The sequence below is a fragment of the Ailuropoda melanoleuca genome, chromosome 15 (genome assembly GCF_002007445.2).
Source record: "Ailuropoda melanoleuca isolate Jingjing chromosome 15, ASM200744v2, whole genome shotgun sequence".
NCBI classification, from domain to species: Eukaryota; Metazoa; Chordata; class Mammalia; order Carnivora; family Ursidae; genus Ailuropoda; species Ailuropoda melanoleuca.
The window spans coordinates 81,941,455-81,965,174 of record NC_048232.1 but is presented as its reverse complement, the minus strand read 5'-3'; the positions used below and the strand labels follow the sequence as shown (position 1 = coordinate 81,965,174).

Here is a 23,720-nt window from a genome sequence, read left to right as displayed (position 1 = left end):
GGAAAGCGCTCTCTGGCACTGTGTGGACACGGCTCGGAGGGGGCGGCAGCTCAGTGAGGAGGTGGTCGCCGCCGTCCAGCGGAAAGGACGAGGGGTGTGGAGGGAAGCGGGTCAGGGAGGCAGGACTTGGGATCCATGCAGGTAGGCGGTGGGATCGCGAGGGGCGCGGTTCCCGGCGGGGAGGAATGGTGGCGCCGGAGCGAAAACAGAAGGGGAATGGGGTGGGTGAGACAGAGCCCGTCTGGGACCTCAACATCCATTCATTACACAAACAGTGGAACGACTATTATGTGCCGAACGCCCAGTGCGTGGCAGCAAAACCCGCCCCGGCCACACCTGCCGGGAATTATTTCCTAGCCGGGGCCCTCCGCACAGTCGCCCACGAACGGACGGACGGACGGGAGGACGAAGAAGCAGGCGCCTGCTCCGGACTGGCCAAACCACGCCGCTCCGGAGCCCGGATCTAGAGGCCTCGGTCCGGAGATGCAAATCGCGGCCGGCGCCTCCCTCCCGCCGCTCGGGGTCCGCGCCCCGGCCCCGCCCGCTCCTCGGTAGGAGGTGGGACGCACGGCCTCCGCGCTCTGCCCGTTTCTCGTCTGCCCAAACGAGGCGTGTCGTTTCCGGCCTCCCAGAGTTACCGGGAGCATTATAAGAAACGCGTCTCGGTATAAGATCTCGTTCCGCCCCGGCGCCAAGCGACGCCCGCGCCAAATAAGTCCCGCGGGCCGGCGCCGCGAAGCTGCAGCGCGCGGCCCCCGGCTCGGTGGCGGGGCGGGGAGGGGCATCGGCGAGCAGGTGTTCGCGGTGGAGAGCATCCGGAAGAAGCGCGTGCGGAAGGTGAGGCTGCCTGGGGGCGGCTCCCAGGACCCCTCTGGGGTCCCCTGTTGTCCCCAGCACCGTCCCTTCCACGCTGGCGGCGAGGGGGAAAGTGGGGCGGGGGGCCCAGGCAGCTCCGCGCTGCTGGGCTCGTCTCCCCAGTCTGTGCCTCAGTTTCCCCTGCCACCTTGTAGGACTAGTAGAATAAAAGTTGTCGCCCCGGCATCCTGGGGGCAGCTGAACCCGCCAGAGCTGGAGATTAGGGTCAGACTGCAGGGATCCTGAACGCCGTCCTTCCTCAACCTCCCCTCATTCTAAATAAGGGGAGATTGAGGCCCAAGTTGAGGAAAAGGCTCCCTGGTGCGTTAGCGTCGGAGCTGGGTCTCGAACTCAGGACCCCGGACTCGGTACCGAGACCTTTGAAGTTGGAGGCGGAGCTTCAGCCTCCGGCCTCTGAGGTCTAACTCTGGACTTCGACCTTTTCGGATCCCTTCTACCCCCACCTCCGGCTTTCTCCCCGTCTTGCAGCGCACACCTCTCTGTCTTCCCCACCCCAACTCTCAGCCCCGCCCGGCCAAGCTCAGTGAAGCCGCCTACAGCGCTGGGGCATCCTCTAAGCTCCTCCCCCTTCCCTTCGCCTCCAAAACATACACCCTGCAATTTAAGGAGGCATCTGTTCCACCGGGTTCGGGTACCCGCGCCTCGGGGCTGGACTCTGGCGGTTCACACTTCCTGTACACCTGTTTACAGAGTGGTCGCCTCAGACCGGTGTGGGGGGAGGGAAGCCCTCCGGGAAAGTCCTTCTGGCACTCACCACCGTCCTTTTACCTTATCTCCTCTCTGTTGCCCGTTGGGAGGCCCCAGTGGCAGGGTTGGGAGGGGTCTTAGAGGTCACCTCCTCCTGTTTGACAGAGACAAGAGACTGAGACCCAGGCAGAGGAAATGACCTGGTCAAGGTCACACAGCAAGGTAGAGATGGAGGTGGAGCAGGAGCTCAAGGTGGCTAATGGCTAGCTCATCTTTGGAGTGAGAAAACTCAGTCCTGGCATCTTGAGCCAAGGGGGAAGGTCGAGGTGGGCCATGGGCTTTTCTTCCCCCCTGCTCTGATGGGGTTGAACTCTTGGGCCTACCCCTCCTCCTCCTCCCTTCCTCCAGGATTTTAATTTATTCCACAAAGCCCAGTGCTTTCCATGCACAGTAGCCTAAGCAGACACAGTGGTTACCCTCCTTCTCCATGGTAGTGCCAGAGAATGAGGGACATCATTCCTTCAGCCATTCATTCAGAATTATTTATTGAGGGTCTGTTACGTACCAGGCACCATTCTAAGCCCCAGGGAAGCATGCATCCCTTCCCTCATGGAGCTGGCATCCTGGCAGAGGAGACACACGCCAAACAATGAAATAGATACAGATGCCTTCCAGTGGGGCTGTGTGCTATGCAGAATGAGAACTGGAAGGTGGGAGGGATGGCATTAGAAAGTTTGGTCAGGGCGGGCTTTTTTGAGGAGGTGACATATCTTGGTCTTAAAGTTCCTGTGCAGATGGGGTGGGACTGGAAAGCCAGGCCCCTGTCAGTGAGGAAGGGAGGGGTCAGGCTCTGTTTTCTAACTACTGGAGGGGTGACCATCGCTTCTGAAGGTGGAGACTTTGGCAACCTTTTCTGGGGTCCTTCCAGGGTCTTTTGAGTTAAGAGCCCTAAAGTCGCTGGCCTGTCACCCCTGGGCCAGAGGCAGCCTCTCCCAGGGAGGGGGCTGGTGGGGCTAGAACCATGGGAAACATGCCAGTGAGGAATTTTCTAGGATTTGGGGAGTCTTCTGTTCGAAAAAGTTAGGAGTTATGGTCTTAGCACTGGAACTCTGGGCACTGGGTCTTTGGCGATACATACCCCATGTGGTCTTAGTTTCCCCATGTGTGACATGGACTCTGAGCTTCTGCCACAGGAGCCCCAGAAATGTTTGAGGCCAGATGCCCTCCTGTGCTTTCCCAGGAAGGACAGTCTGGAGTAGTCATGCAGCAGCCAAAGTTTGGGTGTCTCTGGGTTGGTGGGGATCTGGTGCAGAGCCAGGGGGGCAGTGTCCCTGGGTTGTGTATGTCTCGGGGGAGCACCAGTCTGCAAAAAGTATTGGGCCTTACTGTTCTGTGAGTGGTTGTCAGGGCAGCTGCGTATCTCACTGTGTCTGCTTCTCTTTCTTCCCAGGGTAAAGTCGAATATCTGGTGAAGTGGAAAGGATGGCCTCCAAAGTAAGGCTCCTTTGTGTGTATGTGTCTGCCTACCTGTTCATCCTTCCATCCGCCTTTTGCCTCTCTTCCCACCCAGCTTTTAGCTCCAGCTGCTGTAGTAATTGTTAATCGAATGTTGATTAAATCATCCTCTTCTCTGGGCCTCGGTTTCCCCTCTGCCAGCTGAGGGGCTAGAAGGACATGAGGGTCCAGGTGGGCCCCAGCTTCTCTTCTCTCCTGCTCCCCTGTGGGTTGAGCTCCATCTTCTGGTTGGAGCCTCCTCTCCCCTCTTCTGGCTTTTCCTAACACCTGGGAGGTGAAGGTCCAACATCCTGGCTTCAGAGATGGCTGCTGGGCAGGCGGAGGTAGAGCAAATACAGTGCTGAGTGGGGGTTTGTGGGGCTGGATAAGACAAGTCTAGCCAGTGGGGCATGAGTCCTCCGTGCCATAGAGCTAGGACCAGAGCCTGAGCCACTTTGCCTTTGGACAGCATTCTCCAGTCTACCAAACAGGTTTCCATATAGCCTTGTAAAGCAGGTATAATGTTGATCTCTAAAGATGAGAAAACATGCTCAGAGAAGGTAAGCTCCTTTCCTTAGGTCACACAGCAAATGGAGACAGAGGTGGGACTTGAACTGGGCCTCCCCAGTTTAGGGTATCTCCTGAGTGCCTCCTCCATCTCAGAGTTGGGGGGCAGGGTGCTGGGTCTAGGACCTCTGGCAGTGGCTCCACCTCTCCTGCTAAGGTCCAATCAGGAACCTTCCTACTAACCAGTCACCTCCCAACAGGGGGGTGGCAGTGGGAGGGATTGAGCAAGTCGTAGGGCCTCTTCATTGGTTTGTGGGTGCCCTGCCTCCTAGGGACTGACTTCTGGAAACCCCCGTGGCCCAGAGCTTCTGCTCTCTGTGCCAGGGGCTTTTTGGCATGTTTATGTTGAGGGCTAACCTGGTATTGGATTCTGGGAGCATCTTGGGGGCTTGGCAGGGAGACACAGCAGAGGGAAATACAGCCTATGTTGCCTCAGCTTCCCGCTCTGCAAAGCAGGCTCTATAATGCAGGCCCTGCTCCCCCTTACGTTCCTTCACCTGGCGGGGTGCAAGGCCTGGGCTCATGCGTTCAGGGTGACCTGCAGGCATCCTGAGGTTGGGTTGGGGACTGGCCAATCAGAATGCACTGGTCCACTCCTGCTGCCCCTGCTTGCCCTTCCCCCACACCCTGGGACTGGAGGAGGGTCCCCTCCCCCTCATGGCGGATGAGAGGTGGCCTTCCAGCTTCAGCGAAGGAGCAGTAAGTGCGGAGGCAGAGTTAAAAAAGGAAGATGCCTAAGGCAGGCAGCAGGAGCACTGACTCCCTGGGTCCGCACTCCCCCTTAGCTTAGGCACCAGAAGGCCTTGCGTTGGAGTGTAGTCACCAGCCTGTCGGCCTTCAAGGCACTGCTGGCGAGTTTCCCTCCTCTGTAGACTCCATCTTTGAAAGCTTTCCTTCTCTAAACAGAGGTACTTATCAATGAAAAGTTCCTTCTTCCACTTTTTTACTCCCAAATGGATCTGTCTGCCTATCAGAGCTTCTGCCAGGAGAGAAGGGCCTAGCACTCCAAGAGCAGTCCCTCAGTTTCTGCTGGTCTGAGCCTCGGGCCCTGAGGCCACTTGTTTCTTCACATGCTGGGACCAGCAGGTGGGCCCTAATGACTGCCTCTTGTGACTCCCCAGAGGGGTTCTGGGAGCCCTGTTTGACCAGATGACCTGGGGCACCCCTGGCTCCCCTGCACTTTGGTTCTGGGTTCCTAGCCTGGCTCACAGCTGTCCAGGTCCCCAACATGCTGGGGCCTCTGCTTCCTGACTTACAGATCGGAATAATGAAGCCTCTGCCACAGCATTGTGAGGGTTACGTGATGGAGATAAAGTACCCGGTGCGTTCTCAGGTGACCAGCACTTAGGAAACGCTTGCTGTTAACACGAAGTTAGACAGTTCAGCTTCTAGGTTTCCTTGCTGCCAGGAAAGGGATCTGGGAGATTCCATTCCTCAAAGGAGCTCAAAGTAGCCTTGGAAATGGTTTAGATCAGTCCTCAGATGGGGAAACTGAGGCCCAAAGAGGGGAGATCGTGACAAGAATATAACTTCCAACCCCATGCAGCGTGGTACCTACTTCCTGCCACCCACTGCATCACCCCATTTCACTTGGGGGAAAACAGGTTCAGTCGGGGGGAGAACTCGGGCTCCTTTGTAATCCGCTTGGCTTTAGTCTCCCCTCCTCAGGGGCCCTTGCTTGGAGAAGAAGCTGAGAAAGAGGGTGGGGAGTGGGTAGTTGGGCAGGCTGTTCCCTGCAGGCCTGGAGCCTTGGCTCGGGTCGTGCCAGCCTTGGTGGGGAGGAAAGTTCGATTCTCCTGCTCTGCTGCACCTTCATTGCCCTGCTCAACGAGGCTTATATTAATAACAGAAACCATGGTTTAGCTACACACTCACTCTGTGCCACGCCTGTTAGACCATTACATGCTTTGCCCGTTCTCTCCCCAGCTGCAGACAAATGACTGCCCTTCATCCCCAGCAGATGGGGCAGAGGAGCTGTCTTGTTTGTTCTGGAAGGTACAGCAAATTGCGCAGGGAGGGGCTGGGGTCTCAGGGCAGAGGATGTTAAATCATCAGTTCCAGGCTCTCTGACCCACACAGACCCTCAGATACCCCACTGATTTCAGCCTGCCCAGGACTGCTGTTCCGCCTTTGGAAATGCATTCCTTCCTTCTTTTCCCACTTGTGACTACTACCCCATCTCTTAGGGAGGACTGCCTCTCTGGAGATTTGGTAATGATATTGTCAGTGGGTGCAGCAATAGCCAGGCTGCTAATCAGTAAGCACCTGGTATGAGTCAGGCATTGGCCAGTTTATAATGACCTCATGGCAACCCATTTTACAGATGGGCACACAGAAATCCCCAGCAGAGGAGTCTGTGCCCAGGGGCAGATACAGCTGGAATGATTTGCACTATGGTGTGCCTGACCCCAGGGCTTGGGGGCCTAGACCCTGTGATACGCAATCAGCTCTGCCAAAGGTGACTGAGGATCTCTTGCCTGTTCCTCTCTTGGCCATTCAGTAAGACGTGCTTAGGCTTTGGAGCCAGACCAGGCTGTCTTTGAACCCTAGTTCTGTAGATTTACAAAGCCCTCAACCTCTGCACCTCCATTTTTCCACCTGTAAAATGAGGCCCTAGCCTCACAGGACCCCCTGGAAGGCTGCCTGAGACAAAAGTTTCATAACACAGTGCCAGGGACAGAGGAGGCGCGCCTTCCTCTTCCATCGCTGGGTTTCCGTGGCAGCAGCGGAGTCCAGGGTTCTCGCCTGGGAGGTTTTCGCACTCTATTGGAATTGATTTAATTAACGCGTATTTGCTTTTCTTACGTATCACACTGAGCTAAGTGCTTCACGTGGCTTAGCACATCTCATGGTCACATTAAGCCCCAAATTCGGGGACCTTTGGTAGTCCCACTTCACGGATGAGTAAACGGAGCCCCAGCGGCGGCCTAACCTGCGCATCGCCGAGCCCCTCAGTCTCGGACCTGAGCTTGCTGCGCTGCTTCTCATTTTGGAGGGCTTTAAATTGGAGGGGGGGACTGGGGCGGGCCTGGCTTTGAGAGACCCCGCCCCCTGCACGGCGGGAGCCTGCGCAGCGCGGCTCAGGCGGGGCCCCCGCGAGCCTGTTTACCCGGGTTAGGGGGCGGGGCGGTCGGTCACGTGGCCGTGTTTACCTCGGGGCCGGCGCGCTTCGTCCCCGCCCCCGCTCCCCATTGGCTGGCCTGGTAATCCGGGGCGCGCCCACCTCCGTGCGTGCGCGCGCACGGCGGCTCCGCTGCAGGGGGCGGGGCAAAGTGGGGGTCTCCGCCCCCCGCGGAGCGCTCAGTGCCCGCCCTGCCCGCGCTTGTCCCTCTGCTCGCTCCTCCCAGCCCTGCCGCCCGCGGGCTGCGCGCTCTGGTCTTGCCTGCGCCCAGCTCTTCGCAAAGCGCGTTTGCCCTCAAGGTGGCCCCAGCGGAGCAGGGCTAATGGCTCCGCTGTAGGGGGCGGGGGTGTCTGGAGAGTGAGACGCTCGTGCAGACCCCCAGCCTTTCTCTCCCGCAGCATGGAGCAGGACCAGGCCTCCTCCTTCTGATAGTCTGACCCTGTGCCACCGTTACACACCTCCAGCTGCCCCAGCCCAGTAGCAATACCCCCTGAATCCACTGAGCCTTTCTGTGCACCCATCGTGTGCAAAGCCGTGGTCAGCCAGGCGTTAGCCCTCTCCCAAGGACATCACAGCCCGGTAGGGAGCCAGATGCAGTGACAAGTGAGAGACCCAAAGGTAGAGGGTGGCCAAGATTCAACAGTTCCAACCACAGACTGGCCACTTACCGTCTCAGTGACCTTGGCAAGATGCTTACCCTCTGTGCCTCCGTTTCTTCATCTTTAAATAGGGTAACCTACCCCATGGGTTTATGAGGAATAGATGAGTCCCTGGCAGTGAGTCGTGCTCTTACCATGATGGAGGTGGCGGTGATTCTTAAGATGAGGAAATTGAGGTCCAGAGAAGGTTAGGGACTTGCTGGGAACCACACAGCACCCACATCAACAAAAAAATGGGCCGGGCAGTGGGGAAGTGGTCAGGACAGAGAGGACTAGAACACTGTAGAGACATCTTAACAGCTAGAGGAGAGAATGCAAGGCAGAGGACACAGGAGGAACACAAAATTCCACCTTTGTTATAACTAGTTACAGTTAAGGAAATTTAACCTTTGTTTTGGAAGAGGAAGTTTTGGAGTCTTTTTCAGTCTCTGGTTGCTTATACTTCGGGCTTTATGCAAACTATCAAAAAACCCCAGTTTCACTTTTAGCATCTCTTCAGGGTGAGCAGAACTCTGCAGTGGCTTCTATAGCCATCCCAGAACACCTCAGGTCTGGGGCTGGGCTGGGCACCCTGGGGAGGGCTTATATTCTGCCAGCCAAGTGCACCAGGCTGTGAAGAGCAGCAGAGGGAAGGGGTCATTCCGAGGGGAGTGAGACAGCTTAAGGACGATGTCAGGGGAAGCTACAAGGGCCTGGCTCCTGAAGAATGAGAAGGAGGTCATGGAGGGACTGGCCCTCAGGCGGAGAGCACAGCCTGTATGAGATAGGTGCGGCTGTGCCTGACCAGGCTGGGCGTGTGGCACTTGGGTAGGGACTGTGAGGTCCTCAGGGCTCAGACCTTTGTTGCTGACTCCACAGAGCCTGACGCGGGGCCCAACACAATGTAGGTGTGCAGAAGTGTCGGTGGAAGGAAGGAGGAAAGGATTCTGTCCTCAGGGAGCTTGTGGTTGGAATCTGGATTGAATTACTGGTAGTGGTCAGTGTCCCAGGACAGATTAAGATGAAGGTTTTAGTTTGGCTGGTTAGGAGGCAGCAGGAGCAGGGGCTCCTCCCGGCCTCTTACTGCCTCCTGACACCTCCCTAATACCTGCTCACCTCCCTTCTTGTCCAGCAGACCTGGGTGCAGCCGGGGCCAGAATCATAGTCCATTGCTTTGGTGTTGTTTGTACATATACGTGTATGCACATGAACATATGTGTGTATTTGTATGTTTGTACGCATGTTGTATATTTGAAAACGTGTGTATCTGGACACATTCAGGTACGTGTTATAAAACTTTGCATTTTTTATTCAGTAGCATCTGTTTATGGTGAGTGACACTAGTTTTTCCATTTATGGAAGTCGTAAAGGGTTGTGTTTTTTTTTTAAGTTTATTTTTTTTGCTAATTTCTGCACCCAGCGTGGGACTCAAACGCACAACCCGAGACCAAGAGTCACATGCTCCTCTGACTGAGCCAGCTAGGTGCCCCTAAAGTTTGTTTTTAAAATAAAATTATTTAACCAAAAAAGTGAGCTGTTAAGTGAATAACAGTGCAGGCGGAGCTTGCTGAGCTGTCACTCCCAAGGCTGGCCCAGCAGGGGATGCTCTGTGGTCTGGGGGTGGTGGAAGGTCCCTGCTGGAAATACCAAGGGGACCTGCCGTGGGATCCACCATTCAGTCGCTATCCATCTACCCAATTCCTGCCGCATGCCAGGCCCGGCAAGGGAACGTCAGGCCTGGGTGTGAAGGTACAGATGTGTGCCAAGGAGGGAGGGAGCAGCTCAGCCCAAACGGAGAAGCTGCGCCCCAGACAGGGCTGGAAGGGCGGGCGGCAGGACAGCAGCCCCAAGCGAGGAGTACTTCCTGTGCACCGGGCACTGCGCTCTGGGCACTTAGACAGATGAACGTGTTAAGCAGCACAAGAGCTCTTTACAGATGCAGAAATGGAGGCACAGGGACGTTGAGTACATCCTTCAAGGTTGTACAGCTAGCAAGGGCAGAGCTGGGGTCTGAACCCAGGTAGTCTAGCGCCAGAGCCTCTGCCCTTGACCACATGCTCATGCGTCTCGCAAGAAGGGAGTCCTGGCAGCAGTGCCCTGTGCTTCTGCAGTGAGCATGAGGTCTAACTGGGAGTTGGACGCAGTTATTTGTAGGGTGGTGTGATCGGTGCTTAGAGTGAGGGGAGTTCTGGCGTCGTTGGAGCCCCCTCACTTAGCCTGGGCAGCCAGGGACGGCTCCTGGGAGTTGGTGACAATTATGTGGACCAGGAAGGGGGCGAGAGCTTGCAGATGGTGGGCCCCATTGGAGCAGCTGTAGCCTCGGGGAATGCCAGTGGGGAGCAGGGCAGCTCCTGACCTCCTGCTTCTCTCCCCAGGTACAGCACGTGGGAGCCGGAAGAGCACATCCTGGACCCCCGCCTGGTCATGGCCTATGAGGAGAAGTAAGGGGGCCTTAGCCTGCCACTGGGGCTGGGCATAAGGCAGGCTTTGAGGTTTCATAAGGAGCCCGCTGCTGGCTTGGCTCTGAAGGAGGGGCATGGGCATGCGGGGGGTGGGGCGGGGGTTTGGCAGGGACAGCCCGGTCTAGTCTGCAGCTGGGAGAAGGGGGTGGGCGTCAGGTCCCAGGGCAGCAGAGGGCCCTGGCTCCCTTTCCTGTGGCTGAGTGATGTTGGCCACTTCTCTAACCTCCCCAGGCCTCAGTCTCTCTTCTGTAAAATGGGCCATCCCTAATAACGCTGGCTCTGATTCCCGCAAAGGCAGGGTTTTCAATTGCTGTGAAGGGTATACAAATGCTTTACAGAGATGCCCTGTGTGAGGGGCAGCCATGTCCGAAATGGGCAGTCATGGCCTTGGTGACAGATCAGAGAGAGATCTAGAGACTCTCTCACCAAGAGAAGAAAAGTCCAGTGAAGCTTGAGAAAGGCTAGGGGGGAGGGGAGGACTGTGGCTTTGGAGCAAGGATGTCTTGAGTTCTGGTCCATCCCACTTGGCCACCTCCCAGCTCAGGGGCCCTGGGCAGAGCTCCCCCTGCCGCCTCACCGGGCCTCAGACTCCATTACCTGCCAGTGCTCTGCTCTGATTCCAAAGGCCCGTTAGTGGTTGGCAGCTCCACCCATGGGCAATGAGGGTGCATCTCAGGGGGGAGCTTTGACAAAATGTTGTTTCTCCTGATGTGGGAGCCTTTTGAGTCTAGCCATCCCCGTCTGCTGCAGGAGCTCCAGCTTTACTGACCTCCTGCCAGCAGACAGCCCAAATCCTCCTGCCTCTTCCCAACCTGCCCACCGGTACAGGGCAGGATCTTACACGAAATCGTTTCCATTTGGCCGTTTGCGGTAACCTCCTGAGACGGGATGAGAGTCCCATCTGACAGATGAGGAAGCTGAGGCTCTGCGAGCTAAGGAGCTTGTCAGGGGGCACCTCACAGCTGGGAAGCCGTCTAACCAGGACTTAACCCAGGCCTCCTGACTCCCAGTCAGATGCTCTCCCCCCGCCCCTCCTTGCCCCCTTCCCATTGCTTCTGCCCAGGAAGTGTTCTGTTGCCCATTCCAAGGAAAACTCTCCCCTGTTCTTTCCTTTAAAAATCGGGGCATCCCTGTCCCACAACTTTTCTCTGGCTCCTGGGCGCTTGGTGGGGTCTTGATCCAAAAGGACTGTGGTGCCTGGGAGAATCCTGTGGAATGTCCTGGACTGCAGTGAGGAGAGCATCAGGCAGGTGTCCCAGCCCTGAGTTAGAATCCTGGCTCTGCCACTTGCCAGCTGTGTGGTGGTGGGCAAGGCCTTCTCCCTCTCGGGGCCTCATCCTCCCCATCTGTGAAGTGGGGACACTAGTGCTGACCTTACAGGGCTCTCATGGAAAGCAAGGTGTATGAAAGCACTTTGTAGACCAGTAAGCGTGGATTATCTCCCTGACTATAACTCAGGGTCATTCGTTTGCTTGTTCAACAAGTCTTTATTGAGGTTCTGCCACGTGCCCCAGGTGCTGGGGACGCAGCAAGGAACAAAACCAACAAACATCCCTATTCTCATGGGGCTCGAATTCCAGTGCAGAGACATATAATAATAATAAAAAAATAAATGTATATGATATCAGATGGTCATAACTGCTGCAAGACAGGGTTGGGGGGCAGGGGCAAGGGATGGGTGGGGGTGCAGGGATCAGTAGGGTGGTTAGGTGGGGGTGTTTGACAGAGACCTGAGGGAATGAGCCCAGCAAGTATTTTAGAGAAGCACGTCCCAGGTGAAGAGAAGTCAGTGCAAAGGCCCTGGGGTGAGAGCCAGTGTTTAAGAAAGAGCATGGAGGCAAGCATGGCTCTGAGTGTGGCCAGCTGGACTGGTGTGAGCTGGATGAGGTGTGGGAGATGAGGCAGGAATACAGCACCTGAAGAAAGGGGGAGCACAGCTCAGGGGGTGCTACGTAAGTCCCGGTGGAGGATTTGGATCTTACTTTGAATGAGTCAGAAAATTTAATAGTTAAGGAACAAAGGCAGGTATGGAGACCTTTATAGACCCACTGTGTGACTTTTGGCCTACTTCTCTCTCAGTCTTGGTGAAAAAGGGGTAAAAGAGGGATGATGTCCATTTAACACCTGCCTTGCAGGGTTTTAACAAGACTCAGCAGGCGTCTGGCCAGGGGGCTCTTCTACAGAGTCCCGCCCCGCAGGGAGAGGCTGAGAGCCTGCGACTCCTAGGGTGCTCCTGCCCCGTGGCCCTGAACATTGAGGGGCAGAATCCGAGGCCAACAGAAACCAGGCCCTGGGCGGTGAGGACTGGATAGAATGGACCCCTCCCCCTTTATACCCGCACGCACGCACGCACGGGCACATGCACACACATATGCATGCTGCAGACTGGAAACCAAGATCATGTGGCCTGGGCTCCAGGCCTGCCCTGCTGGCCCTGACTGGGCCCTGGGCCCGACCCTCGTTAGGCCTGGAGCCCAGAGCTCAGCTGCAGACGTTGTCAGAATTTTGGCGTTGGGCAAGTGGCTTCACCTCTCTGGGCCTCAGTTTCCATGACTGTGAGGTGAGGGTAGTATCCGCGGCTCCCTCACGGGGTGGCAGACGGGTTGGGCGGGGCGCTGCCTTGTGCTGTGTTCAGGCACGATGGTCGCAAACAGCGCTCATAGAAATACCGTAAACGCGCGTTCATCGTTCTTCTTTTCCCCCACAGCCCTTCCCTTCCCCCCCCCCCCCCCCCTNTCACGTCATTATTTTAGCTTGTCTACCTTCCATTTGGATAAATCCCAGGGCCCTCTCTTGCTTCTCCCGAGAGCCCTGGTGGCCAGGGCTGGTGTCACAGCTCGATCAAATGCTGGCTCCTTGGCCCCAAGGCAAGCCAGCTCCACTGGGAGGGAGGGAGGGCCCTCTGTGCAAGTTGCAGCTCCCCCAGTGCCCTAAGGGCAGCCAGCGGGGGCAGAGAGGGCAGCGCTGCCTGAGGAGGGAGGAGGGAGGAGGCTGAGGGAGAGGCCGAGTGGTGGAAACAGCTGCCTGGAGGGCTGGTTTCCCCAGCTCAGATGGAGAGACTGCCTGGGATCACACAGCCCAAAGGGGAAGGGAGAGTGCACTCCCAGCCTCCACATTCTCTCTGCTGCCCACATGGCCTCTGCAGTGGGGGCCACAGGAAGTGGGGTGGAATGAAACGAAATGGGCAGAACGAAAGTGGCTCTGAAGTTCTCCACCGCTCCCGGCACTGTTGTCGGAGTCTCTGTTGTGTCGTCTCCTGTGTGTCGTGTGTGGCTTTGTATGCGTCCTCCGGTTGTGTCTGTGTGTTTGGGATGTGGGGAGGGCACCCGGCAGAGTCTGGCATCTACTAGGGACTCAGTACAGGCGAGTTTCTCTCCCTTTCCCAAACCAGGTGATACAGGCGAGAGCCTGTCCTCTCCACCAGGGTCATGCAGATCCCAAATGGGGAAAAACCTGGGTAGAGCTTCACTTACAAGAGGGCCATTCCCATTCTCACCAGCTCCCCTGGGACACTGGAGGCACATTTGATTGACAGGTTTCTGTACCTCTCTCCCGAGAGTGGAAATCGGATCTGCGTTGTTTCGGAGGCTGTACCCAGTGGCATGGAGAGCAGAGCTCTGGCGTGACTCTGGAACCCAGCAAACACCCACATACTTTTGGAGACGTCACCCAAGCCCCACCTCAGCGATTAGGACCAGTGGCCGTGGCCCCCCGACTTTTGCCAGATGGGAAGACTGAGGCCCTGGGATTTGAACATGGGACCCCACTGTTACAGTGTAGAGAGCAATGGGGAGGAGTCCCAGTCCTAGGATTGGGGGTGGCCTATGGTGGGTGCCCCTTTACCCGTAGACAGCAGAGCGTGAGGTGAGCGGATGCTTTACTTTCCCTTAAATGTCACCAGTGTTTGCTTTTCTTCTGCCATCTGCTTTGCACCCCAGGGAGGAGAGAGACCGAGCGTCGGGGTATAGGAAGAGAGGTCCGAAACCCAAGCGGCTTCTGCTGCAGGTAACCCCGCCAGCCTGGGTGCCCACCCACAGGTCCCCCTGCTCCTCCCACTAGTCTCCCCCACCCTGTGCATTTGCACCAACTAGTTGAGCTGGGCCACTTACCCTCCTTGCTCTTCCCAGGGCACTGTGGGGTGGGGGCGCTTAGTGGGTAAGTCTCCGTGGGGGGAGGGGGGGAAGGAAGACAGCCTGGGTGGGAGGTGCTGTGGGGTTCGGGGGAGGGTGGATATATGACTGATGGGAGCCTAAAATTTTGAAAGTTTAAAATCTTGTAGATAAGCCTTTATGAGACTCAAAGTCCCCAAAACACAAAATTATAATATTTGAAGACCTCAGAAACATAAACTTTAGAGGAAATGTGGGAGCCTGGAACTTTAGAACCCAAGAAAGGGAGACTCAGAATTCTGGGACTGTTGTCTTGGGATGCCCTAGAAATGTGACATTTTTGAGAAGGGAGAACCCTATGGGGACCCCTTTTCCAGTCGTCTGCCACAGGTGGGCATTTAGACTCCAGGACACCCCAAGTTACCCAGGTCTTGGGGCCACGTTGCTGACTTCACTGCTTTGCTTGGAAAGAGGGTGGAGTTCGAAGGGATATGATTTGAGGCAAGTCTCTTTGCCTCCGTGAGCTTGAATTTTCTGATCTGTAAAATTGGGACGATAAGCATACCTGCTGTCCTTAAGTGAGTAAGTTTCACCCAGCCATTCGAAGGCTTCTGGGTCTTCACACAGTGTGAGCCACAGCCAGTCTCCTGCCCGCTCTTGAGCATAGATCATCTGAGGCTTTGGGCAGAGAAGATGGGTTTCCCTTCACGCAGTGGGTATTTTCCATGGGGTTTGGTGTGAAGTGGGTCCCAGGAAGAAGGTAGCATCTGTCAGATGTCTTCCCCGAACTTAGCAACTTAGAGCAAATACATACTTAGCATATCACACAGTCTGGGAGGGTCAGGAATTCAGGAGTCCTGTAGCTGGTTCTTCAGTGATTCTGGTTTGGGTTACAGTCGTGATGTCAACCAGTGAGCACTTCTCTGGAGGTTTGCCTGGGGCAGGGCGATCTGCTTCCAAGGCGGTGACTCACGTGGCCGCAAGTCCTCATTGGTTGTTGACAGAGGCCTGGTACTTTCCACGTGGACCTCCCCGAGGGCTCCCCGGTGGCCTCCCTGTATGGCCGCTAGCTTCCCCCAGAGCAGATGATCCGAGAGAGTGAGGGCAAGGGCGAGCACAGTGTCTTTAATGAGCTAGCCCCGGGGCCCAAGGGGCATGGCTGTGAATTCCTTGAGGCTGGCCTTGCTGGGGCAGTCTTGGAGGCCGGCCACTCCAGTTTCTCCATCATTGCACTGACGAAGAAACTGAGGCTCCGGGAGGCCAGGAGTTTGCCCAGGTGTCACAGCTGGATGCAAACCTAGGTCTGACTCCAGGGGCTCGGGGATGCCTGTCGGTAGCTGGGTCCTCTCTTGGGGAGGTGGAGAAGGGCAAAGACGAATCGCCTTGCAGATTGGAGTTTACTGGGCTCGTGATGGCCGCTGAGCCAGGCTGAAGGAGTGGGTTTTGATAAAACGGCAATAGGATAAGCCCTCCCAGCATTGCAGTATTGTCCCGACCTCTCCCTGGCCAGCCCTCCTCCCCTAACAACCTGCGCCCCAGGCCAAGTGACGGGCCTTAGCGGGCTGGACGGAAGAATGGAGCCTGTGCGTGTGATCTCGGCTCCCAGCTGCGGGATGTTGGACCTACAGGCCCCGTCTCATGGCCTCACTCTCTTCCTGGGGGCTCTTGGCCTCTGATGACAGGTGGCAGCAGAAGGTGCTGTCCTGGAGGGATCCAGGCCCACCCAACACCTTAGCGCCAAGGATCTTTCTTGGATTTGTACACATCTTGGCCAAAGTCAGTAAGACAAATCCCTAGAGTACAAAACTCCAGTCCCTAAGTGGTGGAACACGTGCCCTCCAGCCCCATCCTAACTAGAGTGCGATGCAACATCAGCGGAGGGCCGGGCCCGCAGGGACCACGCTGCAGCTCGGAGCGGAGGAGTACCCCGTGGGCTGCGGGCAGATCACTGTCACCATGGCTGCGCGACACGGGGCACCCAGTGCCGCGTGCCCCCTCGGGTACTTGCCTTTAGGGCATCCATCTCACACCATCTCCTTGGTGAGCAGGCTGTTCCAGCCCAGGGGGTCCTTTGGGAGGCAGAAATTCCTTCCCTGTGATGAAGAAAAACTCCTTAGTTTATCTGCTTCATGAATCCAGATTTGCTTTTTCTTGGTCAGTTTTCAGTCTGTACTCTCATATGTGCCTCTGCTGTGTGGCCTCGATCCCCGAGCCCCTTACAGCCCCCCGGGGCGATGAGGCGCCACCAGGCTGGGACTGGGGCTGGGGCTGGTCAGGGGTGGCTTTCTGGGCCAGGGTGGGGGCTGGGGTCATGGCTGGCTCTGGGCCACGGAACACAGGGAAGGGCATTCCAGGCGGGAGGAACAGCATGAGCGAAGGCGCGGCCGTGGCCGGGAGGGCAGGGCTGACCTGCCGTGCCCTGGCTTGCCCCCGCAGCGGCTGTACAGCATGGACCTGCGGAGCTCCCACAAGGCCAAGGGCAAGGAGAAGCTCTGCTTCTCCCTGACGTGCCCACTCGGCAGCGGGAGCCCTGAGGGGGTGGTCAAGGCAGGGGCGCCCGAGCTGGTGGACAAGGGCCCCTTGGTGCCCGCCCTGCCCTTCCCGCTCCGCAAGCCGCGCAAGGCCCACAAGTACCTGCGGCTCTCACGCAAGAAGTTCCCGCCCCGCGGGCCCGACCTGGAGAGTCACAGCCATCCACGGGAGCTCTTCCTGCAGGAGCCCGCAGCCCCGGACGTCCTGCAGGCGGCCAGCGAGTGGGAGCCTGCTGAGCAGCCCCCCGAGGAGGAGGGTAAGGTGGCCGGGCCCCTCGGCCCCGTCCCAGAGCCCCCAAGAGCTGGAGAGTTCCCTTGAGTCGTCAGGCCCAACTGCTGCAATGCCCAGAGAGGGCCCAGGGCGCTCCTGAGGCCACACAGCCCGAAGGGGCCCCAGCACCGCCTGAGCGCTTCCTGTGGTCCTGCTGGGGTGGGGTGGTCCAGGCAAGGGAAGACAAATGTAGTGACCCCCTCCCAGGTGTCCAGCCTTTAGCTAGGCCCAGAGCTGGCTGCAGACTCAGGGGGGTCGCGGTGCTGGGTGGGCGGGGGTCTGCCTGCCGCCCCCACTCCCAGTCCGCCCTCTCAGCCTTCCTCATCTCTCCGTCTTTCTCCCGTGCCTGCCACAGACGCAGACCTGGCCGAGGGGCCCCCTCCTTGGACGCCCGTGCTCCCCCCAAGTGAAGTGACAGTGACCGATATCACCGCCAACTCCGTCACCGTCACCTTCCGTGAGGCCCAGGCGGCTGAAGGTTTCTTCCGGGACCGCAGCGGGAAGTTCTGAGTCACCATTTTTACTCTTCGTAAACTGTTTGCTTTTGGGCTTGGGGTGGGGACTTCCAGAGATGGGGAGGGGTTGGGGGCGGGGTAATTATTTTATTTAAAAAAGTATGGAACAGGAGCAGGGGGCAAGATCCCGACCCTTTCCCGCCACCTCGCCCCTTTCTCTGCGTCTGATGTTTACGGAAAGGCTTGGTGGTTTGTTTTGGGGGCTGGGGCTGGGGCGGCCTGGCATTGCCCTGCCAGTCAGGGGGTCATCTCTGGGCTAGGATGGAGACAGGGCCACCCACCCCCGGATGCCTCCGTCACTGTTCTTCTCTAGAAATGCAACAGCTCGCCCCAGGAACCAAAGGAGAATGCGAGGGCCCAAACCCTATCCCTTGAGCCCCCCCACCTCCTGCCTTTCTGGTTGGTTTCCCTTTTCCTTTTGGGGGGTGGGGGGGGTCTTTATTTTTAACTTTCCACTCCAGCTTTGCGGTGGAACATGGAGGCTGGCTTTGACCAAAAATGACCGGGTCAAGAGGAGGGGGCAGGAGGAAGCCTTTGAGGTTGTTGGGGTGCGTCCCATACCCTTCCCTGGGGGTGGCTGCCAGCTGAGCCCCTTCCACTGGGAGCCCCCCCCCCCACATCACCTGGCCTGTGAGAAACACTCCCATGCACACACAGCCACACGGGCACCCCCGGCCCTGGGACCCTGGGACTGCGGCCGCTGTGTCTGCGGACGCGTACAGGGGGTCTTACAGAGCTCCTGTTTAGAAACCCTGACCTGGTGAATTGTGGGGTGACTCCCAGCACCTCAGAACTTGTCACAGGCACCCACACTTACCAGCCTTGCCCAGCACATCATGTGACGGGAGCTCTCCTGACACAGTCTGCTCACTGTGGTCCGCAGAGGCCCGGATGGCCGCCGAGGCCCCGGGCATGCGATGTGGTTCTGTGGCTTTCCCTGGCCAGCCGCAGGTGTGCCGCGGGTCAGCACAGGCTCTGAGGCACTTGGGCCCTGTCCTTCCTCCCCTGAGGGGCTCTTGTTTTCTCTGACTCAGGTGACTTTTCAACCCTACCCACTCCTCTCTTTTGCTGCCCTCCCAGAGAGGGAGGGAGCATCCCACCACCTTCTCAGGGCAGCCTTCACTCCCGAAACCCTTCCTCCTAACATTCTGTGTCCCTTCCCAGTTCATCCTAAATGCCACAGCCAGGAGTGACCTAGCGTTCCTGTTCCTGCGAGGGGACCTCTGCCAAGTCTTCCCAAAGTCGGGAGGCAGTGGGTGGGGGGGGGTCAGGCTGTATAGAAGCCCCGCCCACCTGGCAAGGGGCTGTGGCTCCAGGAGGAGGGGCTCTCATCTCCTGGTTTGTACAGATGTGCTCTGTGGCCAAGTATCTTCCCAGGCTGCGAGGAGGGGTTGCTCCCCTGCTCCAGCCCTGTAAGGGAGAAAAAGCCAGGTGGGGCTGGGCACCTGGGGGAGCAAAAGTAAAAGGCCGGCTCCCTCCACCCTTCCCCCATCTTCAGAGTTGGGCACTGGCAGGGGTGGGGGCGGGGGGGCAGGGGCTGCCTGCTCTCTCCCCACTCTGATGGGTCCTGAGGAATTCAGCAGAATCCTGATGAGGTGAGGATAGGGTGATTCTTCCCCCAGACCCCTTCTTCCCAAGTTCCCAAACCAAAGACAGCCTGGACTCCATTTTTGTTTGGGGTGCCCTGCTGGCAAGATTCCTAAATCCCTGAGTCTCTCTCTCCCCTTCCTCCTTAATCCTTCGTTGTCCAGGGTCAATTCAGTGCTTCCATTGGGGATGGTCCCTCTGGTGGTTCCTCCCAGCCTGGGAAGTTGACTCTAGAGGAGTATGTGGGGGGCAGACCAGGGAAGGAGGGACAGCAGAACCCCCCCCCCGCCCCATCCAGCTGTGAGACCCTGGGTTCGGGAAGGGCAGCCTGGAGTGGGGGGACTGTCCCAGGACACAGGCTCCCAACAGATGTGAGGGTGGTGGAGCAGGGGTGGCCAGGGGTTCCTCTCTGATCGAATGCTGTTGGCCATGGCTTTGGGGCTGGGCTGGCAGCTTGCAATAGAAGGCAGACACCCCACCCCCCAGGGGACATGGGACCTCTTCCTGCCTCATGGGCACTTTCAAAGAGCTGTTTGTGCAATTTGCGGGCTCGGGGGGGATCTGGGGGGCCATTCGTGGAGCAAGACAGCTGATGTTCTGTCTGCCGCAGCAGGATGCTTCTCGCCTCTTCCTCGGCCCTTTAAGGTGTGCAGGGTAGAGGGGATCTCAGAGAGGGCAGAGCCCTGCAAGCCGGGGCTCCCCATGGCTCCCCAGGACGGAGACCTCTATGAAGGGCTGGATGTGGTCTTGCAGGCCTTTGCCCAGCCCTGAGTGTCCCAGTGGGGCCTGGGACACTGAGCTCCCACCCCGCCCCACCCCACCCCAGAAGGCCAGTACTCGCAGGGGTGGGGGCGCTTAGAAAGAGTTGGACCGCCTGCCTTTCCTTCCCCAGCCCCTACCCATTTTGAATGTAGAGAGCCCGGTCGGTACTTTCCTCTTGCTGTGGGATGGGACGAAGAGAGGATTGCCCCCACCCTTGGCACGGCCACTTGCAATGCCCAGCCGAGCCCTGTCGTCCCTCCAGGGTGATGGTCCCATCGCTGACTCCCCTCCTGCAGCGGGGGGCGCTATGCCCGTGTAAGGCGGCTTCGCTTTGCTTTGTAAGGGGCCAGCCTGGCCTCCACGTCTCAGCACAAGAACGCTGCCTTTGCAGGGAATGAGCGTCGAGCTTTGTTCAGACAACGTGAATGTATTTGGGAGGGTTGGGGGTGCGGGCTGATTCCAAGCACACGCGTTTTCTGCGTTAGCGTGTGTTGGGAGGGCTAGAGCGGATGCAGAGCGCGGTTTATTTTTGTACTGATATTGGTAAGAGACTGTATAGCATCTATTTATTTAGATGATTTATCTGGTAAATGAGGCAAAAAATTATTAAAAATACATTAAAGATGATTTTGACAAAAAAGCTCTTGCATTCGAGCCTTTGCTTTGGCAGTGTGTCCCAGCGGGGCCGAGGAAGGCACTCCAGCCCCCAGGGTGGCAGCCTGGGATGGAGGTCCCAGGTCTGCCAGTTGCCAGCCATGAGCTTAGACAGGCCAGCCCATTTGCGGAGGCCTCCAGATGTACAGTGAGATGAATTGGGGTAGGGGGTGCTGGTGCATAGATGGGCGGGTGCCCCCCGTGCGGGTCCCTGCAGGGTGTCATCAGAGGCGGAGCGGTGCTTCTGATCTCTACACCTTTTCTCTGCTTCCTGCCAAGTGTGTTCTGTTCTAGAACCCAGGGGTGGTCAGTATCGTGGGTCTCTGTAATGGCAGGTTCTGGAACCCGGGACCGTCGCGAGCTAACACTCCTCTGCTGGGCGGCCACGCTCGGCACAGCTCTCTGAGCCCGGAGTGTGGTGGTTGGGGCCAAAATGAGTGACCGCCGCAAGAGTCCTCTGAGCTTCTCTGCATTTAAGTTCACTCCGGGCTCAGGGTAGAGGCTGGACGGGAGCACCCAGGGCTGGCGACAGAGAGGAGGTAAGAATCAGCTCAAGTCCCAGCCCTCCCAGCGGCCACCCAGGCGGGGAGTGGTGGTGGCCACAGCCGAGGACATGTCCGTGAAAGAGGGAGAACGGGAGGCTGGCGATAGACCTAGGTAGTGGAATTGTCGAGACCTGGGCGATGATCTGGTGGGAGGGGAACGGAGGCATCACGGCTATTCCCGGGTTGCTAGTTTGGACAACGGACAGCTGAGTAGCCGGTTCTTCATCTGGACAGAGCCTGAAGGAGGAGAAGCAGGCATGGAGGTACCTGGATCACCCCCAAAAGCAGAGCCCAAGATAGGGGTGTTCTCTGGGGAGTGATCCCGGGAGCAGGCATGAGGGGTAGCACAGGTCGGGGAAGGAAGAAAAGCCCTGGGAAGGTGTATTACTGAGGTCTGGCAACTATGTCGTTCCACCCGAGGTGACCCAAGTACAGCCATGGCTCCCAGATTTGTCTGTTCCCAAAGGATGAGGAAGGGGCGCATTCCTCACTGTCGCCATCCATCGCTGGCCGAGGGTTGCCCTGGGGGGCGCTAGCCCAAGCCCCCAACTTCTGAGCTGTGCACATGCTGGCTTCTGCCATCCGTCACCCCCTGTGTTGTGCTGCTGGAAGAGCCTGGGGCAGGGAGTGGGGACAGGCAACCGTGCGCCCCACCCACAGCCAAAACAGAGCTGCGGCCAAGACACCAGTGCCCTGGGGGCCCCTGAAGGCGTCTGACGCAGCTGCCCCTCGCACTGCTCCCCTTCCTGCCTTCTCCATACAGACTCGCTCTTTCTCGGAGTCTTCAAAGAGGTGGCCAGTGACAATCTCTAAACAAAGACTTGACGCTGAGAGTCGTCCGTGCTGCACTGAGAGTCGTCCGTGCTGCCGCCGGCCCCAAGCCTGTCCCGGACGTCCCTCATCTCCTGCCTCTGTCCCTCACTCGGCCCCGGTGCCCCTGGGTCTAGGCTGTTCGCCCAGTGGGGTGACCCAGCCTCTCACCCGGGAAGAGTCTGCGCCCTTGCTGACTCGTCTTCGTCAGATCAGCCGAGTCTGCCGGAAGCGCCTGGTTACGATGGCCCCGGGGCTCCGGGAGGGACCTCAGCGACCCCTCTGCCCGCAGTATGGAGCAGCAAGCCTGGCATCTTGGGTCATTGAAACCCGTTAACTGCATCAATTAAGGGACCACCGTTCTTGCCCAAGGGACGAAGTGGCAGTGCTGGCTTCTGAGGCGTTCCTTCCACTGTCCCCTGGTGGGAGTGTTCCCTCCGCTGGAAACGGGCCAGGGTCTAAGTGGCAGGGGTGAGGAGGGCCGGTGCGGCGTCCGCCCCGCGGCTCTCCCTGGACGCGGCACTGATGGTTCAGCGCATACACTAGATCCTGGAGGGCTGTGGCCCGCCTCTGTGGGGTGACGGTGGCGGTGATGGGGTAGGTGGCGTGGGCAGAGAAGACAAACCTTACTGCGGGTCGGTGTCCCAGTGCGGGAAGTGTGAACGGCCGACTTCTCTGGCAGGAGAGGGGTCCAGCGTAACCAGCTTGGCACGAAGGGTCCGGCTCATCTCCCCGAGGGACGCGGCTCTATCGAGGGTGAACCTCAGCGCCCAGCTCTGACCGTTGGGCCGTTCATCAGCTGTTGGAACGAGCCTTGGGAGCAGCGTTGTGAAAGGAAGCCCCTGCTGTTAGGCCATGGGTCCCCTTGTGTCACCCGCTGTGGCCATTCCTCCAATGGGTTTATTGTGCAGATACTGCTGGCGAGGACAGATGCTGGCTGTCACCCTCTGTCCGACGTGCGATCTCTATGGTGAGGGCTCTCCGACGGGCACGAATCTGAGATACAGTGTGCCCCCTTCAGGAGAGCACGGTCAGACGGTCAGACGGAAGAAACCCATCCCCAGATGTCCACCGACCTGAGCCTTCGGGCCCCTCCTTAAAGCTATGCCAACGCTGTTTCAGCATCTGTTGTGGTCGCTTCAGAGGCAGATGAGGCCCCCCCCAAAATTGGATTCAGATGTTGAGATGTATGCCACACACGCCAGAAGGGAGCGAAAATACCGATTCCGTGCGTAACTGAGATCTCTGAGGAGAGTGGGGAGAGTCGGGGGCCTCTTGAGCGGCTCGGAATGGCCCGAGAGCGCCCGGGGAGGCGGCTGGCCTGGGTTTCCTTGCTGTGAGAGGGCGGGCCGGGCCAAGTGCCCCTGTACCGACCGGGTTTGAATCTCCCGCTGGTACCAAAGAAGGCTTTCTTATCAGTTTGCCCAGATGTGGGGTGCAAGGGGGGGAGGGGGGGAGTAGGCCTAAAAGCTGTCAGTGGCTAAACATCAAAAAGGGGCTTCAGACCCCTCGTCACAGCGTCTCTATCCCAGAATGGGCTGTCGTCAGGCCCGGGCCTCATGGAGCCGTCTTAGCAGGGCACGGGGGCCGGCGGCAGGTATCCTGGACAGTTGGTAACTCCTGAGTCGTGGGGAGGGGGGTGCTCTCACATCGACACCTCCTCCTGGGCCGTTTGTCGCCCCACTGTCTTCAGGCCCCCCAGCCAGCCCTGCGTGTGCACCCCTCATTCCTGCTCTGGCGAGTCAGCGGCTCTCGCAATGCTGGGGGGGGCGGTTCGTGCTTTCCTCCTGGGGCCGGGGAGGGCTTCCCTGCTTGGTCCGTGCTGGAATCAGGAAAGGAGGCGGAGGTGAATCTCGAGAAGGAAAAGGGTAATCTGGAGGGGCGACTGCCTCTGACGGAGCTTTCACGTGGTCTCCGGGTGAGGGGCCTGCCCTCTCCCGCCAGCCTCAGGGGTCAGAAGACTTCTCAGACCGCTTATCCCATATGCTTTCACCCCAGAGCTTAGGGTTCTGTTCCTCCCTGTCGGTGTCCCCAACAGGGCATAAGACGCCTGTCCAGGCAGCATGCAGCCTCCTGGGCTCCTCTCACGGC

General features: G+C 58.2%; 1 protein-coding gene across 1 annotated transcript; it reads left to right on the top strand.

The window, feature by feature from the left end:
• The first annotated feature begins 483 nt into the window (after nt 1–483).
• On the top strand, nt 484–20,260 carry CBX7 (chromobox 7). Its single transcript, XM_034643686.1, has 7 exons — nt 484–551; nt 633–837; nt 3,014–3,057; nt 9,759–9,824; nt 13,784–13,850; nt 16,391–16,742; nt 17,112–20,260. The coding sequence occupies exons 1-7, from the start codon at nt 484–486 to the stop codon at nt 17,264–17,266; spliced, it is 957 nt and encodes a 318-aa protein (XP_034499577.1). The 3' UTR covers nt 17,267–20,260.
• Nucleotides 20,261–23,720: the final 3,460 nt, after the last annotated feature.